Source organism: Penaeus chinensis, chromosome 15 (genome assembly GCF_019202785.1).
Source record: "Penaeus chinensis breed Huanghai No. 1 chromosome 15, ASM1920278v2, whole genome shotgun sequence".
Lineage (NCBI taxonomy): Eukaryota > Metazoa > Arthropoda > Malacostraca > Decapoda > Penaeidae > Penaeus > Penaeus chinensis.
Window position 1 is genome coordinate 3,603,136 of NC_061833.1, and position 20,000 is coordinate 3,623,135.

The 20,000-nt window shown below is 34.9% G+C and overlaps 1 protein-coding gene across 4 annotated transcripts; it reads left to right on the top strand.

The window, feature by feature from the left end:
- The first annotated feature begins 2,840 nt into the window (after positions 1 to 2,840).
- LOC125032661 (serine/threonine-protein kinase Kist-like) lies at positions 2,841 to 18,693 on the top strand. Of its 4 annotated transcripts, XM_047623905.1 has the most exons (11): positions 3,559 to 4,321; positions 4,445 to 4,505; positions 4,667 to 4,770; positions 7,446 to 7,606; positions 10,669 to 10,814; positions 11,111 to 11,258; positions 15,610 to 15,764; positions 16,442 to 16,569; positions 16,866 to 16,999; positions 17,341 to 17,516; positions 17,736 to 18,693. In XM_047623905.1, the coding sequence occupies exons 4-11, from the start codon at positions 7,503 to 7,505 to the stop codon at positions 17,948 to 17,950; spliced, it is 1,206 nt and encodes a 401-aa protein (XP_047479861.1). In that variant the 5' UTR covers positions 3,559 to 4,321; positions 4,445 to 4,505; positions 4,667 to 4,770; positions 7,446 to 7,502; the 3' UTR covers positions 17,951 to 18,693. The 4 variants fall into 4 exon arrangements, with proteins under 4 accessions (XP_047479860.1, XP_047479861.1, XP_047479863.1 ...); XM_047623904.1 differs by lacking the exons at positions 4,445 to 4,505; positions 4,667 to 4,770 and adding an exon at positions 2,841 to 2,868 and having other exon boundaries at positions 4,155 to 4,321; XM_047623907.1 differs by lacking the exons at positions 4,445 to 4,505; positions 4,667 to 4,770 and having other exon boundaries at positions 17,341 to 17,510.
- The last annotated feature ends 1,307 nt before the right edge of the window (positions 18,694 to 20,000 follow it).

A 20,000-nucleotide genomic window follows, 5' to 3' on the forward strand; every position in this document is an offset into this window, starting at 1 on the left:
ATAATCACCATTACTGCTAACATTTTGTTGTTTTCTTTATGGTCACTATTATTACGAGTATTAATACTCGTAATTACTATCATTACTATTTTTATTGTTATGATAAAGATACTATATGCTATATCAGTATAGTATCTTTGACTATGGTTATTGTGTTATGATCAATTTGAGTGTTGTTCTTCATAACATTTTGCATTCAGAAATTATGTTTATGCTTCTTTTATTCCTTTCAATGATCATATGTTCAAAATATACAATTGTTTGCATGTATCGGCCTGAAACTTTTCACTGAACTATGATGTAATACTGTTGCTCTATAGTATATGGCAATTGTAAGAATTACGAAGTTTCCCCGTTAATATAACAAAAGTAGTTTCGTTTTCTCTTAACTAGAGAATGGTTATACGGGTAACTTGTGTAAACGTATTAGTTACTCTAAATAGCTATCTAGTTACTGACTTGGTGTTACTATAAGCAAGATCCCCATAATTGAATGATGCTAGGGCCTTCCCCAGTAACTTTGAACTGAACTTGATGAGGGATAGAATTTTGACTCGGCCCTCGTTCTTTCACTATACTTCTTTCAAAACTGTTTAATTTTCATTTAAACACTTCCACCGAGCTCTGACTTGTGTTGCTAATGCCTTTTGGTATACTATTCTTCAGTCTTGGCTCATTAATCAAGACAAATTAATTACACATTTTCCTTAATCGGGATGTTTGAGCAGATAGCCCAGAGTGATAACAAGTTCTTCCTTTTCTGAATAAGGATCTTACCCTTTCCCCCCCCCCCCCCCGAATGATCTTCCATGCATTTAAATTGAAGTACCATTCTCTCCAACTTTTTAAAGAAGCGCTTGAGTTGTTTTGGTTCTCACAGTTACTGAGACATGCCATGTTGTCGAATTGTCGGGTCTTTTGTGAGACATGGACTCCATACTTGGCACTGTACTTGATTTCCTATATAATTTTTATGAATCTATTAACCCACCCCCCCTACCCTCTCACCCTATACAGTACATATACAGTGGCGTTGTCACGTTTTACAGAGGGGATAAGTCTTACATGTTGCCCCTTAATATTTGTTCATTGTCACTCTAATGTTTGTTCAGCAAAATCATCTGTAAAACAGATGTAAGCAATTCAAATATGTGAATGGTACAAAAGGCAGCATAACCCATGCAGGGAGATAAATATGTGCGAAGTGCCAATTCAAATTAAAGAGTTGATTGATATACCTGCACCTCACTGCCCACCTCATTTTCAGGCACAGTCACGAATAAGAAGGATCCTTCAGTGGTTGTGTCAAATGATAGGATCCAACGATTTGAGTAGTCATTGTAGTGTGTATGGGTGTACAGTAAAGGGATAAAAATGAGTCCTTTTGACACTTTACAATAGTAAATACAGGTGGAAAACGTTTAGTTTGCAAATATCAAGTGTAACAGGATAATTCCCTAGTGAGGCAGATCTCAAACAAAGTTACAAACAAAGGTACAAAGTCGGTTGTTACTGTTAGATATATCCATAATACTGAAATTGCGTGTTTCCAAAGACAAGAAATCATCAGGGATTGTGGAATGTCAATTCTAAAACGATATTGTATATACAGCTGGACGGAGACACCCAACGTGATCCTAAAGAACATGAACTAACGTCTGAATTGTATTTCTCCTTGAAGTAGGCATGCCTTCCCCTCAAATAAAATCTTGCTATGAGGTGTTTGCTTCAGAAGATGTTGCACTGTTGAATTCGGGTACCTGCTCTCTTATGAGTCAAAGCAATAAAATGTAATTTTAATGGTAGACTATACTGGTTTCCCAAAGGTGACGATGATCATTTGGATAAAAAAGCTAAAACCGAGATATTCTAATGTTTTATGTTTTTTTGGTAAATATATATATATATATATTGTGGGGTAGATTTCATTAACACATACTGGCTCTATTGAACCTTATATATATATATATATATATATATATATATATATATATATATATATATATATATATAACTTGTTGGTATGAAGAGCTTCTCTCACCCTTATATTGTATATTTGACCTAAGTATTTATCTTGTGGTCCAATCTGATTTATCTCTAATCATTACACAGCAGAACACTGATCAAATTTTCAGCTAAAAAAGTCAACTATACATTCTCAGCAACCGTATACAGTACTATATATTCAAATGCCAATCGTTCTCTCTGCCATCCTGTACAAAAGCTATGACCATTTATGCAAAGTAGTGGTAATATATTCCATTCTCGGAAATACGTTTTTTCAGTAGATGTTGAACCTGCCGTTATTGGTGGTATCATTGCCACTACAATAGGCGTCCTGTGTTCCATGTATGTAACTCCTCTCTCACAAGGAATGAGATATATATATATATATATATATATATATATATATATATATATATATACTGTGTGTGTGTGTGTGTGTGTGTGTGTGTGTGTGTGTGTGTGTGTGTGTGTGTGTGTGTGTGTGTGTGTGTGTGTGTGTGTGTGTGTGTCTGTGTGGACGTCCACACACATACACACCGAAATTATTTCATAAACTAGATATTTCAGATATTGAAATTTAAATTTGGTTCTATGAAAAACTATTTCTTTAAAGCATTCATTGCCAAATAACCCGCAAATGACTCTTCCCTCAAAAAAAAAACACATCACAACCTACATCAGCTAAGGGAAATATAAGCATAAACATTACAAAAACCATAGAATCAACACAAAAAATAAACCACCACCACAAAACACGAAAAAAACAAAATAAATAAATAAATAAGACAAAAAATTTCACCGACCAACGAACGCGTCTTTGTTTACACAACAAACCCTCGCGAACCAAACGTCACAACACAGGTAAGGGGCAGAAAAAAAAAGGCTAAAAATCCTATAAAAGACGATTGAATGAGAAGAAGAAAACAGAAAACTCAGTAAAAGAAGAAGAATATAGATAACTCAATTAAAGAAGGAGAAGAAGAAGAAAACAGAAAACTCATTAAAAGAAGGAGAAGAAGAAGAAAACAGAAAACTCAATAAAAGAAGAAAGAAGGAGAAAAAGAAGAAAACAGAAAACTCATTAAAAGAAGGAGGAGAAGACGAAAACAGAAGACTCAATAAAAATGAAAGAAGTAGAAGAAGAAAACAGAAGACTCAATAAAAAAGAGAGAAAGAGAAGAAGAAGAAAACAGAAAACTCAGTAAAAGAAGAAAACAGGAAACTCAGTAAAAGAAGAATAAAGAAGAAGAAAACAGAAAACTCATTAAAAGAAGGAGAAGAAGAAGAAAACAGAAAACTCAATAAAAGAAGAAAGAAGGAGAAAAAGAAGAAAACAGAAAACTCATTAAAAGAAGGAGGAGAAGAAGAAAACAGAAGACTCAATAAAAATGAAAGAAGTAGAAGAAGAAAACAGAAGACTCAATAAAAAAGAGAGAAAGAGAAGAAGAAGAAAACAGAAAACTCAGTAAAAGAAGAAAACAGGAAACTCAGTAAAAGAAGAATAAAGATTTGAAAACAGAAAACTCAATAAAAGAAGAAAGAAGAAGAAGAAAACAGAAAACTCAGTAATAGAAGAAAGAAGAAGAAGAAAACTCAATAAAAGAAGAAAGAAGAAGAAGAAGACAGAATTAAAAAGTCTAAGATCGTATAAGAGAAGGAAAGGGAAAATAAATGTGTAGGAGAAATAAGAGACAGAATAATAGATACAGTTCCAAGGAATAAAGACTTCAATAGTCTAAAACTCTTTAAAAGAGGAGGAAGAGGAAGAGAAAGAAGATGTAGAAGAAGAGGAAGAAGAGGAAGAAGAGGTAGAAGAGGAAGAAAAGGAGGAAGAAGAAGGAGAAGAAATAGAAGAAATATATGAAACAGAGATCAAATTAATATATAACACAAGAAAACCTTCACACAACAGAGAGAAGATTACAAAGAACAAGATTCAGGGAATAGAGACATAAAAGGTCTAAAAACCTATAAAAGAAGAAGAACAGGAAGAAGGGGAAGAAGAAGGAGAAGTAGAAGAAGTTACAGAAAACAAAATGCTTGATATGCTAATAATAGAGGTTCAGCTCTTATGAAATAAAAGTAGTAATTACTATAAAAAAAATGTAATATCCACAATCCTAATATTTTTTTTTTAATGATTACAGGAACAGATAACCAATTCACAAGCTAAAAAGTACTACCCATTTAACCATACGAAGATTCTCCAAAAAGGTCAAAACTAATAATACAAAAATCATACAATAAACTGCAATAACAGAAGGAAAGTATAATCTGATGTCTGAAGGCCATTGAAAGAAGACTGAAAGAAGAGGTAAGAAAAAAATACTAATGGAGACGATGCTGTTTTTATTCAGAGTTCACATAAATAACATCTAATTATAAATATTGATTTAAATATTTATATATATATATATATATATATATTTATTTTTAGAATTATGGCAAGATGACAGCAATGAGAACATTCTTGACCAAAGCAGATGAAAAAGTGAAAAGTATGTTGATGATTAAATGATAGTAATAATAAAAATAAAACATAGTGGTATATTGATTACAAAATTCATCACGTTTAAATGAAAAATGTTTATTTTGAAGTCTAGTAATCTTTTGTATCATTTTTATGGTAAATGCTTATATCTGTGAAATTACTTGACAGGTCAGGCAATTCTGAAGCGCTTGTCATGTCACAGATCATCCAGTTACTAATTGTAAGAAATTTTGGTTAGTGAATAGACAGAACATCCCTCGAGAAAGTGGTCTGTATGTGCATATCATATAATCATGTATTTTATATAAAAAACAAAAACGAAACAAAAAAAAACAACAATGGGAAGCATCCCCAGACCTAATAAAACCTAACCAGTCAAGTTTTTGTACAATACAAAAGGAGTAAATGGAATGTAACAAATTATATTTGGAAATATTAGGTTAGAATGGGTTGAAAAATATTCCATATAGTTAATTTTTTTCTATAGTATAAACCTAGACAATTCATCAGTAAATACAATTCTATAAAACTAAACGTAAAGGTTTTACGAATGTGTAAATTTGAATGATTTAGTTGTTTTTTTTCAGATTTAGTGATATATATTTTGTATTTTAGTATTATTTAATTGGTTTTGTTATTCTTCCGCTTTGCAAACTATTAGTTAACCTAACCTCAACTCCAACCGATACCAAACTTACATTAATCATGAATAATCTGGCATCATTACACTGTCTCCTTATTTGAGAAAAAAATGGCCTGGGGATTACAAGCTAAATCTTGTTATGATATGTTATACTGTAAAGTTTGTTAACCATTGCCAGAGTACCAACCAACATAAGGCAGGGTGCACCAGATAGTTTGTAAAATTCACTTATTATTATCATCATCATTGGGGAGCTAACTCAGGCAGGGGTGCATAGGCACATCCACCTTCATTTCCTACGAGGATCCCTCATGGCAAGCAGCCAAGCAGGACCTTGGCCCATTTCTAAGCTCCTCAGCACAGTCTGATCAATCTGCCAATACCACGACTTCCTATGTTATCCCACAGGCCTCCTCCACCCAGGGTTGTCTCGACAGAGACAACCTGGTGGGCAGGATCGTCCTGTGGGAAGTGAGCCAGGTGCCTTTATAGCCTGAGTTGGCAGTCCTGGATTGTGCAAGTAATGGGTCCTGTACCCCTGTCACGATGTAACCATTGGTTGGACACATGGTCCTGCCAGCTGTACCCCATGATCCAGCACAAGGACCTGTTACTTCAATTCAAGATTCCAAGGTACAGGATTGCATGCAGGTTTTGCTACTGTATAGTAAAACTGGTAATTGCAGGGTCTTGAAAACAAGTAGCTTGGACTTTATGTGAAAGAGTTCATGACCTCGACTTCCAGGCCAATCTGTCTACTAACTTCCTGGTCTAATAGGCACAGAGTTATGAACTGTCAAGGTAAGCTCTCTGTGACTTCAATGTCCTCACTGCAAGCATGTATCAACCAAACAGGTTCTCCTACCAGGCCCCCAAAGTCCTGGATCTTGGTCTTGGTTTAGGAGACCTCTAGACCCAGTGGCTTCACTTCATTGCTAAATGCATCTAGTATCTGATACATCTCAGAAAGATGGGAGCAAGAACCTTACCTAGTGTACTGAGCAGTGTAATGCTTTGGTGATTGGTTGGACCTGACCTGTTGAGGGATGACCACACCCCACAACAGGTCAGGGGGAATTGTATCAGTCTGCCAGATAGCACCCAGGACAGCATAGGTTCACCACTAGCCTTTAACAGTTCAGCAGGGATACCACAGATAACCCGCTGCTTTACCACTCTTCAGCTTGGAGATTGCCTTCCTAACTTCAGTTAGGGAGGGTGGATCCTCATTGATGGGAAGGGTCAAAATACTCAGCCTAACACTCCTACACTCGAACAGGATCTGAGATGATCTGGCCACTTACTGAGTGGATTGCAGTCACCTGCAAGGGCTTGGATATCAGCTTTCTTAGGGCTTGGTAGGCAGGACAAAGGTCATTTACTAATAGATGGTCTTCAATCTACATGGGCATACAGTTGCAGTTCTGGAGGATCCTCCAATGAGAGCTAACGACACATTGCTGTATCATGTCCAACAAAGCAAGTCAGAGCGCTGGTACCAATAGCCAGACATCCTCAATTTCTAGGACCTTGCAAAGTCCTCGAAAAGGAGGCGTCAGGTCCCGAACCATGAAGACTAATAGACATCTCATAGGCAGCTCAATTACAGCCAAGTACCACATTGAAGTCACCCAGAAAAATGTGAATATCTCGTCTAGGACATCTGTCAGTCACAGATGCACATTTGGCGTAAAACATCTCATTCATATCAATTATACAAACATCAGTAAGAGCATACACAGAATTAAGAGACATGAGACCATTTATTTTCTTCTTTAAGGTTATGTGTATTTTTTTATATGATGACAGAATTCAATCCCAGTATGTAAAGATAGTAGAACAATGTGCATTTTACATAACTGTACATTTACAAGCTAATGATGATTAAACTGTGATGAGTATTTTAAATTATGATTATAGAAAACAAGTCTACAGCTTTCAGACCTTCCTGCTGATTTATTGTTGAATAAGGAGCCAGTCCAAGCTTTGTTTTAACAGTGTGTGTGGGATGAAGGATTGTTATGCTTTAGGTGCAGAGAACAATGATCCCTTGATGCAGTCCTTAGAAATAACCAGATTTTTTCATTACTGTATGGTGATTAGATTTTGTGCAATATAGGCTGCATTTTAGTTAAAGTTTATCCCAGAAAAAAGAACTAAGGTAAAACACTGATACAGTAGCACAAACGTTTGAGAGTAGGACTTTGCAGCCATATTCAAAGTTGTTATGATGATATTGATGTAACTTAGTACATATTACTTATATAATCAGTATACTTATCAAGAACCATTTTTTTCTTACAGGGAATCCTAAGCAACACCTTCGTATGCCATACAATTAATTCGGGTGATGAATGAAAGATGACTTCTGTCAGGAACAGCCATTTTCAAGAGCTTCCTCCCGAGCAAGAGCTTATTGCACCTTTTGGAGTCTTCAGAGTTAGAGGTGGCATTGCTTTCGGCAGGTAGATGCTCAGTCTCTCTTTGGATGGTGGTTTGGTCTCAAAAGTTAATGGGAATGTGCCTGCTGATGTGAAAACAGGAAGATATGACTACAATTTTGTATTAATGTAAATTTGTGGTGCCTCCTTGTCTTGACATCACTATAAATGAATGGTTGGTGAATGCTTTTATACTGAATACATTTGTAATCATGCTTGTGGAGATTAACCCAATTTCTCTGCACATAGATGGCTCTGTAAGTGCTTAGCTGCAAAGGAGTTAATCAGTAGACCTTGTGACCTTACCTGATTTCACCTTTCCTTGAATTTGTGGGAAGAAATTTTTTTTTTTACTAATGCTATCAATATCGATGGTGTTATTTTTATTACTATAATGTTATTGACATTAGTGACAGCAATATAAGATAACATAAAATATTTTTGAAAATCAAGGAAAAGGGTAAACAGGTGAGACAGGTAGTACTTGTAATTAGCTCATTGGTGACTTAGTACAAGTAGAGTCAATTATGTGTAAAAAACAATAAAGTAAACTCACAGTAGGCATGGAATGTACATACATGCCATGTCTGTCGCTTTTGGGTTAATTATCTTACATGGAATAGATAAATAGTTATTTTGTACTCAGTATTATTGACAGAAATCTCAATTATAGTTCCTATCATTCCAAATAACTGTTGCAGCTCTTATTACTTATGCTTATAGTGCCACAGGTGATGATTTGAATAAAAAAATTCACATATTAGAAAAATCTTGTTCTTGGTAATATTCTTCCAGATAAGTATGCTAGTAAAGACAGTGCTTGCTATTTTATGTGATCATACTAAATTTGATATTACATAAACGTTGGTCTTGGAACTATCTGACTAAATTTTGGAAGACTTGAGTGGTTAAATGATATTGCAAGCAGCTTGGCTAGAGTTAAGAATGAATCAACTTCGGAATTCTACTTTGCATGATGCTGGGAATGCAGATTTGTTTCACATATTCTTGTATTTATTGATGATTATAAGCTGTTTATAATTATATGCATGTTATTCACAGTGTGTGTGTGTGTGTGCGTGTGCGTGTGCGTGTGCGTGTGCGTGTGCGTGTGCGTGTGCGTGTGCGTGTGTGTGTGTGTGTGTGTGTAAACCTTGCAGTTTACATATTGATTTTTCTCTTGAGCTCTAATTAGATATATGTGCACACACACACACACACACACACACACACACACACACACACACACACACACACACACACACACACACACACACACATATATATATATATATATATATATATATATATAGATATATATATATATATATATATATATATAAGAACAAACTCATACAAAAAACAGCCAAATCTAGCTAACCAGAAGACCAGAGCAGCAGAATTTAACCTTAACTTCCAAAACAGATATTCACTTCTCAGAGACATAGATCTCAACATTGACCAAATTAACAAACAGTTCAATGACATAATAAAGGAAGCTGCACTTGAAGTAGGCAGTAAGAAAGTCAAGTAAAGCTCCAGCAAGCTCTCGGTAGAAACTAAACAGCTTTTGCAAAAACGCTGGGTCATGAAAGTATTGTCAAACAGGGACAAAATAGAATTAGCTGAACAAACAAAGACTATAAATAAAAAGAAGAGAGAAGATGTACAGAAATTCAATACTCAAATAATAAATGAAACAGTGATCTCGGGTATCAGCTAAAAGGAGACTCGGAATAGGGAGAAATCAAATGTATGCAATACAGAAACCAGACAGAGAAGTGACATATAATAAAAATGAAATCATAAGAGCTGTGGAAGACTTTTACAGGGATCTATACAGCTCAAAGGAATAGCCATGGATAGAAGCGAAAGCAGCAACTAGAGACGTACCTAACATCACAACAGAAGAAATAAAAAGAGTGCTTAAAGACATGATAGGGAAAACGCCAGGTGAAAATGGAATTAGTATAGACCTTATACTAGGTGCAGGAGAAATTGCATCAGAAAGAAAAAAATTGGCAATGTTCAGGTCATATATGTCAGAGACAAGACGACAGATGTACAAAGAAAGTAACAGACTGGGCTCTAGATAACATAAAGAGGCCAAGGGCCAGACCAGTGACACGATGGCATGACGAAATAATTAAATTTGGAGGCCAAGACTGTAATGCCCTTGAGCCTAGAGGTCTCCAGGACTAAGACCAAGATTCAGGACTTTGAGGGCCTGTTAGGGGAATCCATTCAGTTAATTCATGCTTGCAGTGAGGACGTCAAAGTCAAAGAGAACTTTACATACCTTGGTAATGTATTCTATGTCTCTGGGCTGTTAGACCAAGAAGTCAGTAGGTGGATTGGCCTGGCAGAAGGAGCCATGAATTCGATCAACAAGAGCATTTGGAGATGTCGGTACATATGCGGAAGGACCAAGCTATGTGTCTTCAAGGCCTTGATACTGTTAGTTTTGCTTTATGGAAGCAAAATCTGGATGCCATTGAGTGCCATTGAGTCTCATCTTGATGACTTTTGTAACAAGTCCCTATGCCGGATCATGGTGTACAGTTGGCAGAACCATGTGTCCTACCAACAACTACACCATGAGACTGGCATAGGACCTGTTACTTGCATAATCTGGGACTGATAACTCAGGTTGTATGGGCACCTAGCTTTTTTCCCTGTGGATGATCCTGCCTATCAGGTTGTCTCTTTGCGAGACAATCCTGGGCAGAAGAGGCCCGTGGGACGTCCTAGGAGGTCATGGCTTGGGCAGCTTGACCAGTCCTGTTACGAGGAGTTAGAGATAGGCTGAGGACCTGCCTGAAGACTTACCATGAGGGCTCCCTGATGATGACAATACACACACACACACACACACACACACACACACACACACACACACACACACACACACACACACACACACACACACACACACACACACACATCTATACATACATACATATATATATGTATCTATTGTAGACCATACTTGTCTAACATATATCATATAGCTACAGAAAGACAAACTCATTAGGATAATTGATTGAGAGTCACAGATATTTTAATCATTTGGATGAATATTTCAGGTGCTGTGAGGTGTATGAGGGGGAAGACTGTGTATCAGGGGGCCCTGTGGCTCTCAAGGTATTCAGACGGCACCAAGACTACCAGGGAGCACTGCAGCGAGAGTTGATATTTTTGCGTACCCTTGCTACTCCTGATGCCCCAGTCGGTATGATATTAATAGGATCAGGAGGTCGTATGCTCTTCCACATAGATTTGATGTCTGATCTTTATGACTTGAGATGTGAATTTATTTATGATTATTTTCAGTCTTATTAGTCTTTTTTTTTTTTTCAAATAAAAATTCTCATTGATACCTTTTCAGAATAGCATTGTACATGCATGTATATAGTCTGTATTGTCATACCTTTTGATAGATATCAGTACCACAAAAAAAAAAAATCATATACAGTATGATCTATTGGGTTAAGAAAGCATAAAGAGGAAATGCTTTATTCCTTCTAGTGCAACACTTGGGAGAGTTGGAGTGGCAGGGCAGAGATATTTTGGTCCAAGAGCTGTTGAAGTTCACCGCACGAGATATTCTGCTTTATCACGACGACCTGCCTTGCTCCCCCTGGCTGGTGACAACTCTTGCAGCTCACGTCATGAGGTTGGTTATCAGATGCGTCAGAGGCTGTGTTAATGGCATATTTTTTGTTTTGATAAGAATTTAATGGTACATATAAAAATAAGCACATGCACGTTCCTGCATACATGTACTGTATAATCAACCAAATTGAAAATGTCCGACTTAGTTGAATCTTTCATTCAAATGGCAACTCATCCATTTCCTTACGTGAGGGTACACTGAGTCTGAAAAGGTTATTATTTTCATCTGGCCTCACAGACTCTTTAAATAATGCAATGATATCACAGATGTTTAATTATCTATAATGATTATATTGTTTATTGGTTTCATTTTATTTCAGACTTTACTAAATTTGATACGCTTATTGGCACTTGTTTGGACAGAGTGTTGGGAATAGAAGCTTTCTTTTTTATAATCCCAGAGAAAATTAAACGCTTGCTGAATCATGAATACATGGAAACTTTTAACAGGATAAACAGTTGTCTACTGCTATATCAAATGTTTATGGCTTTGATGATAACAACATCTCACAAATATTATATGATTTTGTAGATCTGATACGTGGAATGCATCAAATTTACTTTATTTCTATTTGAACGACAGCCCCTTCATCATGTTATATATCCCCATTGATATTCAATTGGATTTTAATTAGGTGATGGTTCTGGTGGAATGCATCGAGTATAGAGATTGTCACAGGCTATTAGATTACTCCTTTCTTTGAGGATGAATCTTCGTTCCGTGATAGGATTGCGTGAAGCGACTTGGTAGTATTCCCATCCTTTTATTTTGTGATGTCAGTATAAGCTTATCAACTTTGTAAGAATTCATTATATATTCTAATTAAATCGTGATAAATGTAACAGAAACTAATCTGTGCTGGTAATTGGTTTATGTACCCATATCAATTTTACTGTTTTACCTATATAATTGTATATTTGTTTACCTGTTTGAAAAAATGTTATCCCTTCAGTGAGTGAAGTTAGACTATGATACTTCTTCTTAATTAATAAATATCTTCTTATGAAAATCACAAAGCACATTTTGTACTTTGAGGAAAATATGAAGATAATAGCAAAATACTGGGTGAGCTGCTAGTTAATGTTCTCATCAAAAGTGACTGAAGTTCAATAGGGAGTCGAGACATTTTCACTTTAACTGATTGTACATGAATGTGCAAGCAAATATGCATGGTCACATATGCAGATACATTTAAAAACAGACACAAAAACATAAATGTACATACTCATGTGCATATACACACATGCATGCACCCACACACTACCCACACACACATGCATATATACAAATGCACATTGGGGAAAGTCAGAAATAGTCATATTCATATTTAAGTATTTTTTCACAATGCCTCTCCCACTTTCATATCATGAGGGTATACTGCACATTTTGATATTGTTTCTTAATTTTTCTAATTCAGTTTTCATCACATGAGTTAATTAATCAGAAGTTCACTGAACATTCCCTCGCTGCTTTTGCAACATTCGGATTGATTTTACGTTGTGTTCATTTATGTCTTAGCTATTTTTTGACGGAGGATAAATTTGGCCAACATCTGAAATGGATGGAAAGTCTTATGATTAAACATGCACATTCTAAAATTTTAGATTAACTCCATTCATGTCTACTGTAAAGAAGGAGGAAACTACACCTACATTGCCTGGTATCGGGATAAGTTTTATTAGGAGGATATATCAAAGCTCAAGAAGGCCTAGAGTGAAATAAGTGTATACTTGAGATTGAGGATTAAAATTATAATGTTTTGATGAAGTGTCCCAAACCTTGCTCTGGGTTATGACTTTATATGGACTTGGTGATATATTACATTTTTTTTTTTTTTTCATGATCAGCATGAATTAAAACAATTTACTGATATTATTGAAATATATATATAAATATATATATATATATATATATATATATATATATATATACATACATACATATATATATACATATATATATATGTGTATATATATACATATATATATATATATATATATATATATATATATATATAAATATATAAAACTGAAATTAATTAGTACTGAGTGAAACATTGACATGATGAAAAGAATTATGAAACTAAATCCTAAAAATACCAGTTGGAATGGACCTCTGGCCCTGCTATTTTCACCATGCTTTTGACCATCCCCTCTCGGTAGCCAATGGAGTAATGTTGTGAGCCCAGTCATGGGTCATGAGGTCCTCGATGCCCACATACCTGCTCAACATGGGGGGGACTCTTGGGGGCTATCAGCTTCCCCTCTAAGTCTTAGAAATTAAGCATGGTGAGTGATCAGCATTATTCTCCTAGTGTGGTTGATAGGACACATAAAATCAAAGGGTTCAAGGAGACCTTTGGTTTGGAAAGAGGGAATAGTGAATAGATTGGCAGAGGGAAACACTTTTCTTTGGTGGTGGTTGGATAGCTGCTGAGAATGTAAATTGTCAGATCACTTTTTGAAGTTTTATGATATAAAATGGATCTCAAGAGACAAACCACATGTCAAGTTCTTACCTGAAACTCTTAGAAATTCTCACATCCAATTAAATTACTTTCGTGGTTTGAGTTATCAAGTGACCCAAAGGGCTTGCACGTTGACATTTGCTATTGATTTTTCTTGAAGATCACTGTCATTCATCACAAATCATTTCTCATCATCAGGGGTAATTTATTGTAGTCAGGTTAGTTGTAGTATTCTAGTGTGTTTTTTTTACATTAAGTTTTTGTCCTTTTGTGTTCATACAATTTGACGTTTAGTATTAAGTGCGTGAAGGCTAGAGATTAAGGACATAGAATTAATGTGTGATGATTTTTTTTCCTATCCAGATATATTTAAATGAAGTTGACAGCTTCTAACTTCTATATTTAGTTCTTAATTTTTGTTTTTGTTTGTTTGTTGATTTTTTTAATATTGTGGCAAAGTAGAATGATATTTTTTTTTTTTATCTCTTCATCAAACTTTTCACTTGAAATCATTATCCGAAGATAATGGTAATTATAACATTTATGATAATAATGATAATAATAGTGATAGTAATAATGCTATTGGTAATTATAATAATGATAAATATGATAATATTTATAATTATGATGATGATAACATTCATTATAATAATGATAATAATAATGATGATAGAAATAATGATAATAATAATGATGATAGAAATAATGATAATAATAATGATGATAGAAATAATGATAATAATAATGATAATAACAATGATAATAACAATAACAAAAATAGTAATGATAAATGATAAGATATGAAATATTTATTATCTATATATTATTACATTTTCATAGTATGTGATACTTGAGGCATTAACCCATTGCTGCTGGGAAAGACATGTATGTTCAAGCCGTGTCCACTGTTGGTTTTAGTTTATTTATAGTGTTTATACATAGATGGCTCCACAAATATTTAATTAGCGAGGAGTCAGTTAATATACTTGCTCTTCCTATCTTAGTTAAGTTTTCCTTATTCGTGGATTTTTGGATATGTTTTTTTTTTTAATTCTATGTTGCTATTAGTATATTTAATAACAGTGTGATAATAATAATGTCAGTAGTAATGGTAACAATAATATTATTGATGGCATAGAATTTAATCACTAAAACTTAAGTAAAGGGTAAGTCGTGTAAGGTCGTATAAGCTTATTGATTGACTCTAATCCAACACTTGTGGAGCAACCTGTTTCTAAACACAATTCACAAAATTATATACAGTAGACACTACATGTTCTGGGCAGCAATGGGTTATAAATAGTTGAACGACGAATCTATTATAACCCCGTTGCCTGTGGTTGAATTCTCATAGCATTGGTAAAAGGCTTTCCAGGTTGTGCGTCCTTCCTCCAAATACCTTTATGTTAGGTTCTTAAGGCTAGAGAAGCAAGTAAATAAATGACCAAATTAAGTAATTCCTTTACTTTTCCCAACCAGAGAAGAGATACGTCTTATTGACTTTTTTATTCTGTATGTTGTATTTCTGCTTTCACTGTTATTTTTGTTACAGTTATATTTCATTAGTATGGTTATAAATATCATTTTTTTGATAATATTGTTATTGTTATTATTATTATTATTATTATTATTATTGTTATTATTATTATCTTAAGTAATAGTAGTATTAGTGGTACTAGTAATATTAGTAGTAGAACTAAGCTATCAGTAGTAGTAGTAGTAGAACTAATATAAAATGGAAATGATAATGATAGCATTAGCCTTAGCAGTTACTAGTAGTGATATACAGACAGATAGTAACAGCAATAGCAATAGTTGCAATAGTGATAGCAGAATTAATAGATATAGTTAAAGTTTGGAGATTATTCTTCATTTTCCTTCCAGAGGTTTAATCCATTTGCATGACAATGGGGTGGTTCACGCAGACCTCAAGCCACCTAACATCATGTGGAGTGCGCAGGTGTCTGGCTTCAAGCTCATTGACTTTGGCGTGAGTTTCACGACGAAAGAGAAATACACACACGCAGTACAGAGTAAAGGTGAGCAGGATGATAGCCTTGTTGTTATTGGTGTATTATCTTTTTTAGGATTTTCAAGGGTGCGTATTTCGTCTCTGAAGATGTTTCATTGGTGTTTTCTTTTCAGCATGGGAGATTTTTTTTTTTTAGCTCTGGTAATCTCAGTTAAAAGTCACAGTAATCGTTAACCCTTTCAGATTTTGGGCATTCCTGGTTTTCTGTGTGCTGCTTAGTGCATAGTGCTTAGTTTTCTTGTGGAATTATATTTGTTTTCGTAGCATTTGAAGCTCAGTTGTTTTTCTTGAGTGGGTGAGTTTGAAAAGGCTTAGCAGATGAAGGAGAACTGAAAATTATTATTGTTATTGTTATTCTTGGGATATTTTTGATACCATTGGAATCAGAATTTTTGAGGACTGGATGACATCACTTTGCATTATTGAAATTTGTTATGCATAATATGAATCAATATTAGGAATCACTCATTAAACCATAGAGCAAAAAGGAGAATAATTTTTTTCTGATTGAATGTTTAGCTTAATTTTGAAATATGTTACCATATTTTAGAAATTAGCCTGAGATAAAACTCATTTTCCTCATATTTCCGACTCTACAGCAGGATATGATATAAACTTTTACAGTAGTCCCAAGGACACTAAGTACCAAAAGTTTATAATAAAAGCATTTGCAATTTCCCTCAGGGTACCAAGCACCCGAGAGCATCTACTGGAACAAAAAGAGAGCAGAGATCAGCAGCTCTGACACCCCGGCTGTGGTCAGACCAGGGATTCCTTCAGATGTCTGGAGTGCAGGATGTATTGTTGCAGAGGTTGATATTAATTTTTTTTTTTCTGTTGTTGAGTTATTCATTTGTAATGGTAGTGGGTGGCTGTTTTGTGTGTGTGTGCGTGTGCGTGTGCGTGTGCGTGTGCGTGTGTCTGTGTCTGTCTGTCTGTCTGTCTGTCTGTCTGTATGTCTGTCTGTGTGAGTAAATTCTGCAGTGTACATATTGATTCTTCTTCTTTTGAGCTTTACTTTTCAACAAAATCTATAAATGGTAGGCAATATTATCTCTTTCTAAATATAATTTTTACTTTGATTATATCTGTAGTTTATGAATTACAGGCTATTGTTGGCTGCCAGTTGTTCCCTAGTTTTTGTGAGACCAATGTCAATAAGGCCGTGAAAGCAGCACTTTCCAGCAGCGCAGCCAACTATTCACCGCAGTTTTTGGATGGAGCATATGACTTTATAACAAGGTGAGAAACTTTTTTCTTATGCATTGCTTTAGTCTCTTTTTATCCTTGAGTGTTTCACCCGTGACAGAGACAGGCAGATTATTCAAATTAGTTTGTCATTTTTATGGGTTGAACCATAGCTCTTAAATAAGTTGTGCATTGTATTGTTTTTCCTTGTGTTTACTGTTTTCATAAGCTGCCTTGGTGGATATAGGACAGTTTTGTCTTTGAAAGTGATTACAGTCATCTAGTTTTAGAATGAAAAGAAGGATAATTGTTTTAATAGATACATTTAAAAGTAAGTCTTTTAGAAGTTATTGATGAGATACACACATTAGCTATGATTTCACTCATCTTTGCAGATGTTTACAAATCTCACCAGGGGACCGTGCCAGCCCACGAGAGCTCTTGAGTAGCCCCTGGCTAGCCCAGGCCTACCGTCCTACTTTCCATGACTTGTCACTACTTCGGACCACAGTGTTGCGTGTCCTCAATGTGTCAGATGCCCACCAGCTCGAGGGCATTCCTGAAGGTAAAGGTAAGTAATATTATGTCTGGAAGCTGTATGGAGACTAGATTGATATTGATAAATCAATGTAATTGAATTAGAATATTTTTGATGCATGTGTGGTGCTGCAGTTATGTATTTGTGTTATTAGAAATATTATTTATTGATCAAGGTATATTAGGAAGTTGTGTTTTTGGATGTCATAAATTCCAGGAGTCTTCCTTCTAAAAACTAACATTTTTATTGCAGTTGTGGAGAATTATTTCCTGCAGCTTTGCAAGAAGCATGGTGATGTCATTGACTACCACTTGGAAGTGGCACTTGGGGCTTTCTTTGTGCAGTACCACCAGGCTTCAGATGCAGAGGAAGCATACTATATCCTCTCAAAGACAATCTTCAATGACAGAACACTAATTGTAACATTTTTTGACCTCGACATGTGGCAACAAAGAGAGTTATATTGAGCTCTTAAAGTTCTCAAAGTGTACATATTTTCCATATGTTGATGTAAAAAGTGCAAGTCATGATTTGTTTATGAGCATTCAGATTAGGGCATATAGTAGTAATCTCACCCATGTATAGTATTTAGTCCACTGCAGTTTCCTTGATGGTAGAAATAGTAGTAGTTGTGATAGAAAATATAATTTGTTCCCTCCACCCCACTCTAAAGAAAAGAAATGTGTAGAAGAGATAGTAGTAGGTAATATTTCATTAAACGAGTAGACAATCTTATAGGATATGAAATGACATCTCTTCCATTAGATTTGCTAATTTAAGAAATTGAAATGTGACCGGAGTTAATCCAGTTTCCAAAGGGATTTGTGCTGTGAAAGTAATTTATCTTCCCTCATGTAATGTGCATTTACTGTATCAAGTCGAGTGATTTTATTCTGACGCAAAAAAAAAATCAAGGAAAGTTTTCTAAAACATGATTTTTAGGCATTTATTAATGTTTGTTATTTGTCATTTTAGGTCCTGTGTGTAGTTCTGATGTTTTTAACTCAATGTACGCGAGCTTTTTTGGCGGCCGTGCGGTCCACCAAATGGGTATATCTGTATGGGCCGCAATCCGAGCAATTGTACAGTTCTTTTTTATTATTTTATTTGATTTTATTTCTTTATTTTTTATTATTATCTTTTTGTGTGTGTGTGTATGTCAGTGTTACATTGCCTGAAGTTCTTCTTGTTCTTGTCCTCCTCCTCCTCCTCCTCCTCTTTCTCCTTTTCTTTTTCCTTTTCCTTTTCCTTGTCCTTTTCCTTTTCCTTTTCCTTTTCCTTTTCCTCGTCCTTTTCCTTTCCCTTTCCCTCTTCTTTCTCCTTTTCCTTCTCCTCCTTAGCCTGTAAAAAGTTGTTTACTAGTCATAATTTTTTTGAACCCCACTGTGGGTCATCATGTCACTAGAACGTTTGTCTTGGCACACTTGTCATAAGAATTTGACGGTGCCATCAGAAATTTATTGACTAGTGTTTTGGTTATTGATTATTGTTTTTTACTTTTCATAATATGTACTATCAGGACATTAAGAATGAGACAACTTCTAGGATATTTTACATGGCAAACTATGGCCATTTGTCCCAGATATCTACCATAGTTCTGAGGTGATTTAATCATGTTCAGATATGACAAATTATGAATAATGTCATGGATTTACAATGTGTCATTTTTGTGAAATTATATTCGGGCTTGATATGTAACAATAACAACTCTTGTACATATTTTAAAGATAGTTGTGAGCCAGATAATGATACCTTAGGTTACATCACTAGGAAGCGTGTATAGAAAATATCAGTGATATAATCTGAATAAAAAATTAGACTTGCATAGATTCAAGTAGTGGTCTCCCACATGGCCAGGGACTGAGGAAGTAATATAGATATTTTTGAATGTATTGTATCACCAGAATTTTGGAGAAGAATTAGAACATGTAAATATGAGAAGAGAAATATATATTAAGTGTATTTCATGGGTTGAATCAGTTTTGTTTTTATTTATAGGAAAAGTTTAAAAGATTTCTCTATTAATACTTGTCAGTCCTTTGGCAACTGTGGCTTTTTCATTCAAGATTTGTTAGCTTAATTAAATGCTTTGATACATTATTTGAAGGAATTCAACCCATAACTTAAGGTATGGATTCTTGAAATGAAAATTAGCATAGGTAGTAGACATAGCTAGCTGAAGAAGACTAGATTTACAGTGTCTGTGATCCCAACCAATAAGTAAAAGTAAAGTAAAAGTGATATAGGCAATGGCATAGTGAAACTCATATAGCTCTTTGTTGTTTGTTCAGTTGTCATACCATTCCTCTGTTCGTATTGGCATTTTCCAAAGTATTCCGAGGAATTTGAGGATGCAGAGAAACTGGGCTTGCTATCACCATCCTAAGGGAGGAGTGGAGACACCTGTAGTAGTATTTTTAGAAATAGTGTTTGTCTTGCCAGTTGCCACATCCCCACAATGTAGGTTTTAAATTTTAATCTATCCAGTTTACTTGCACATATGTTTTATGTTCATTT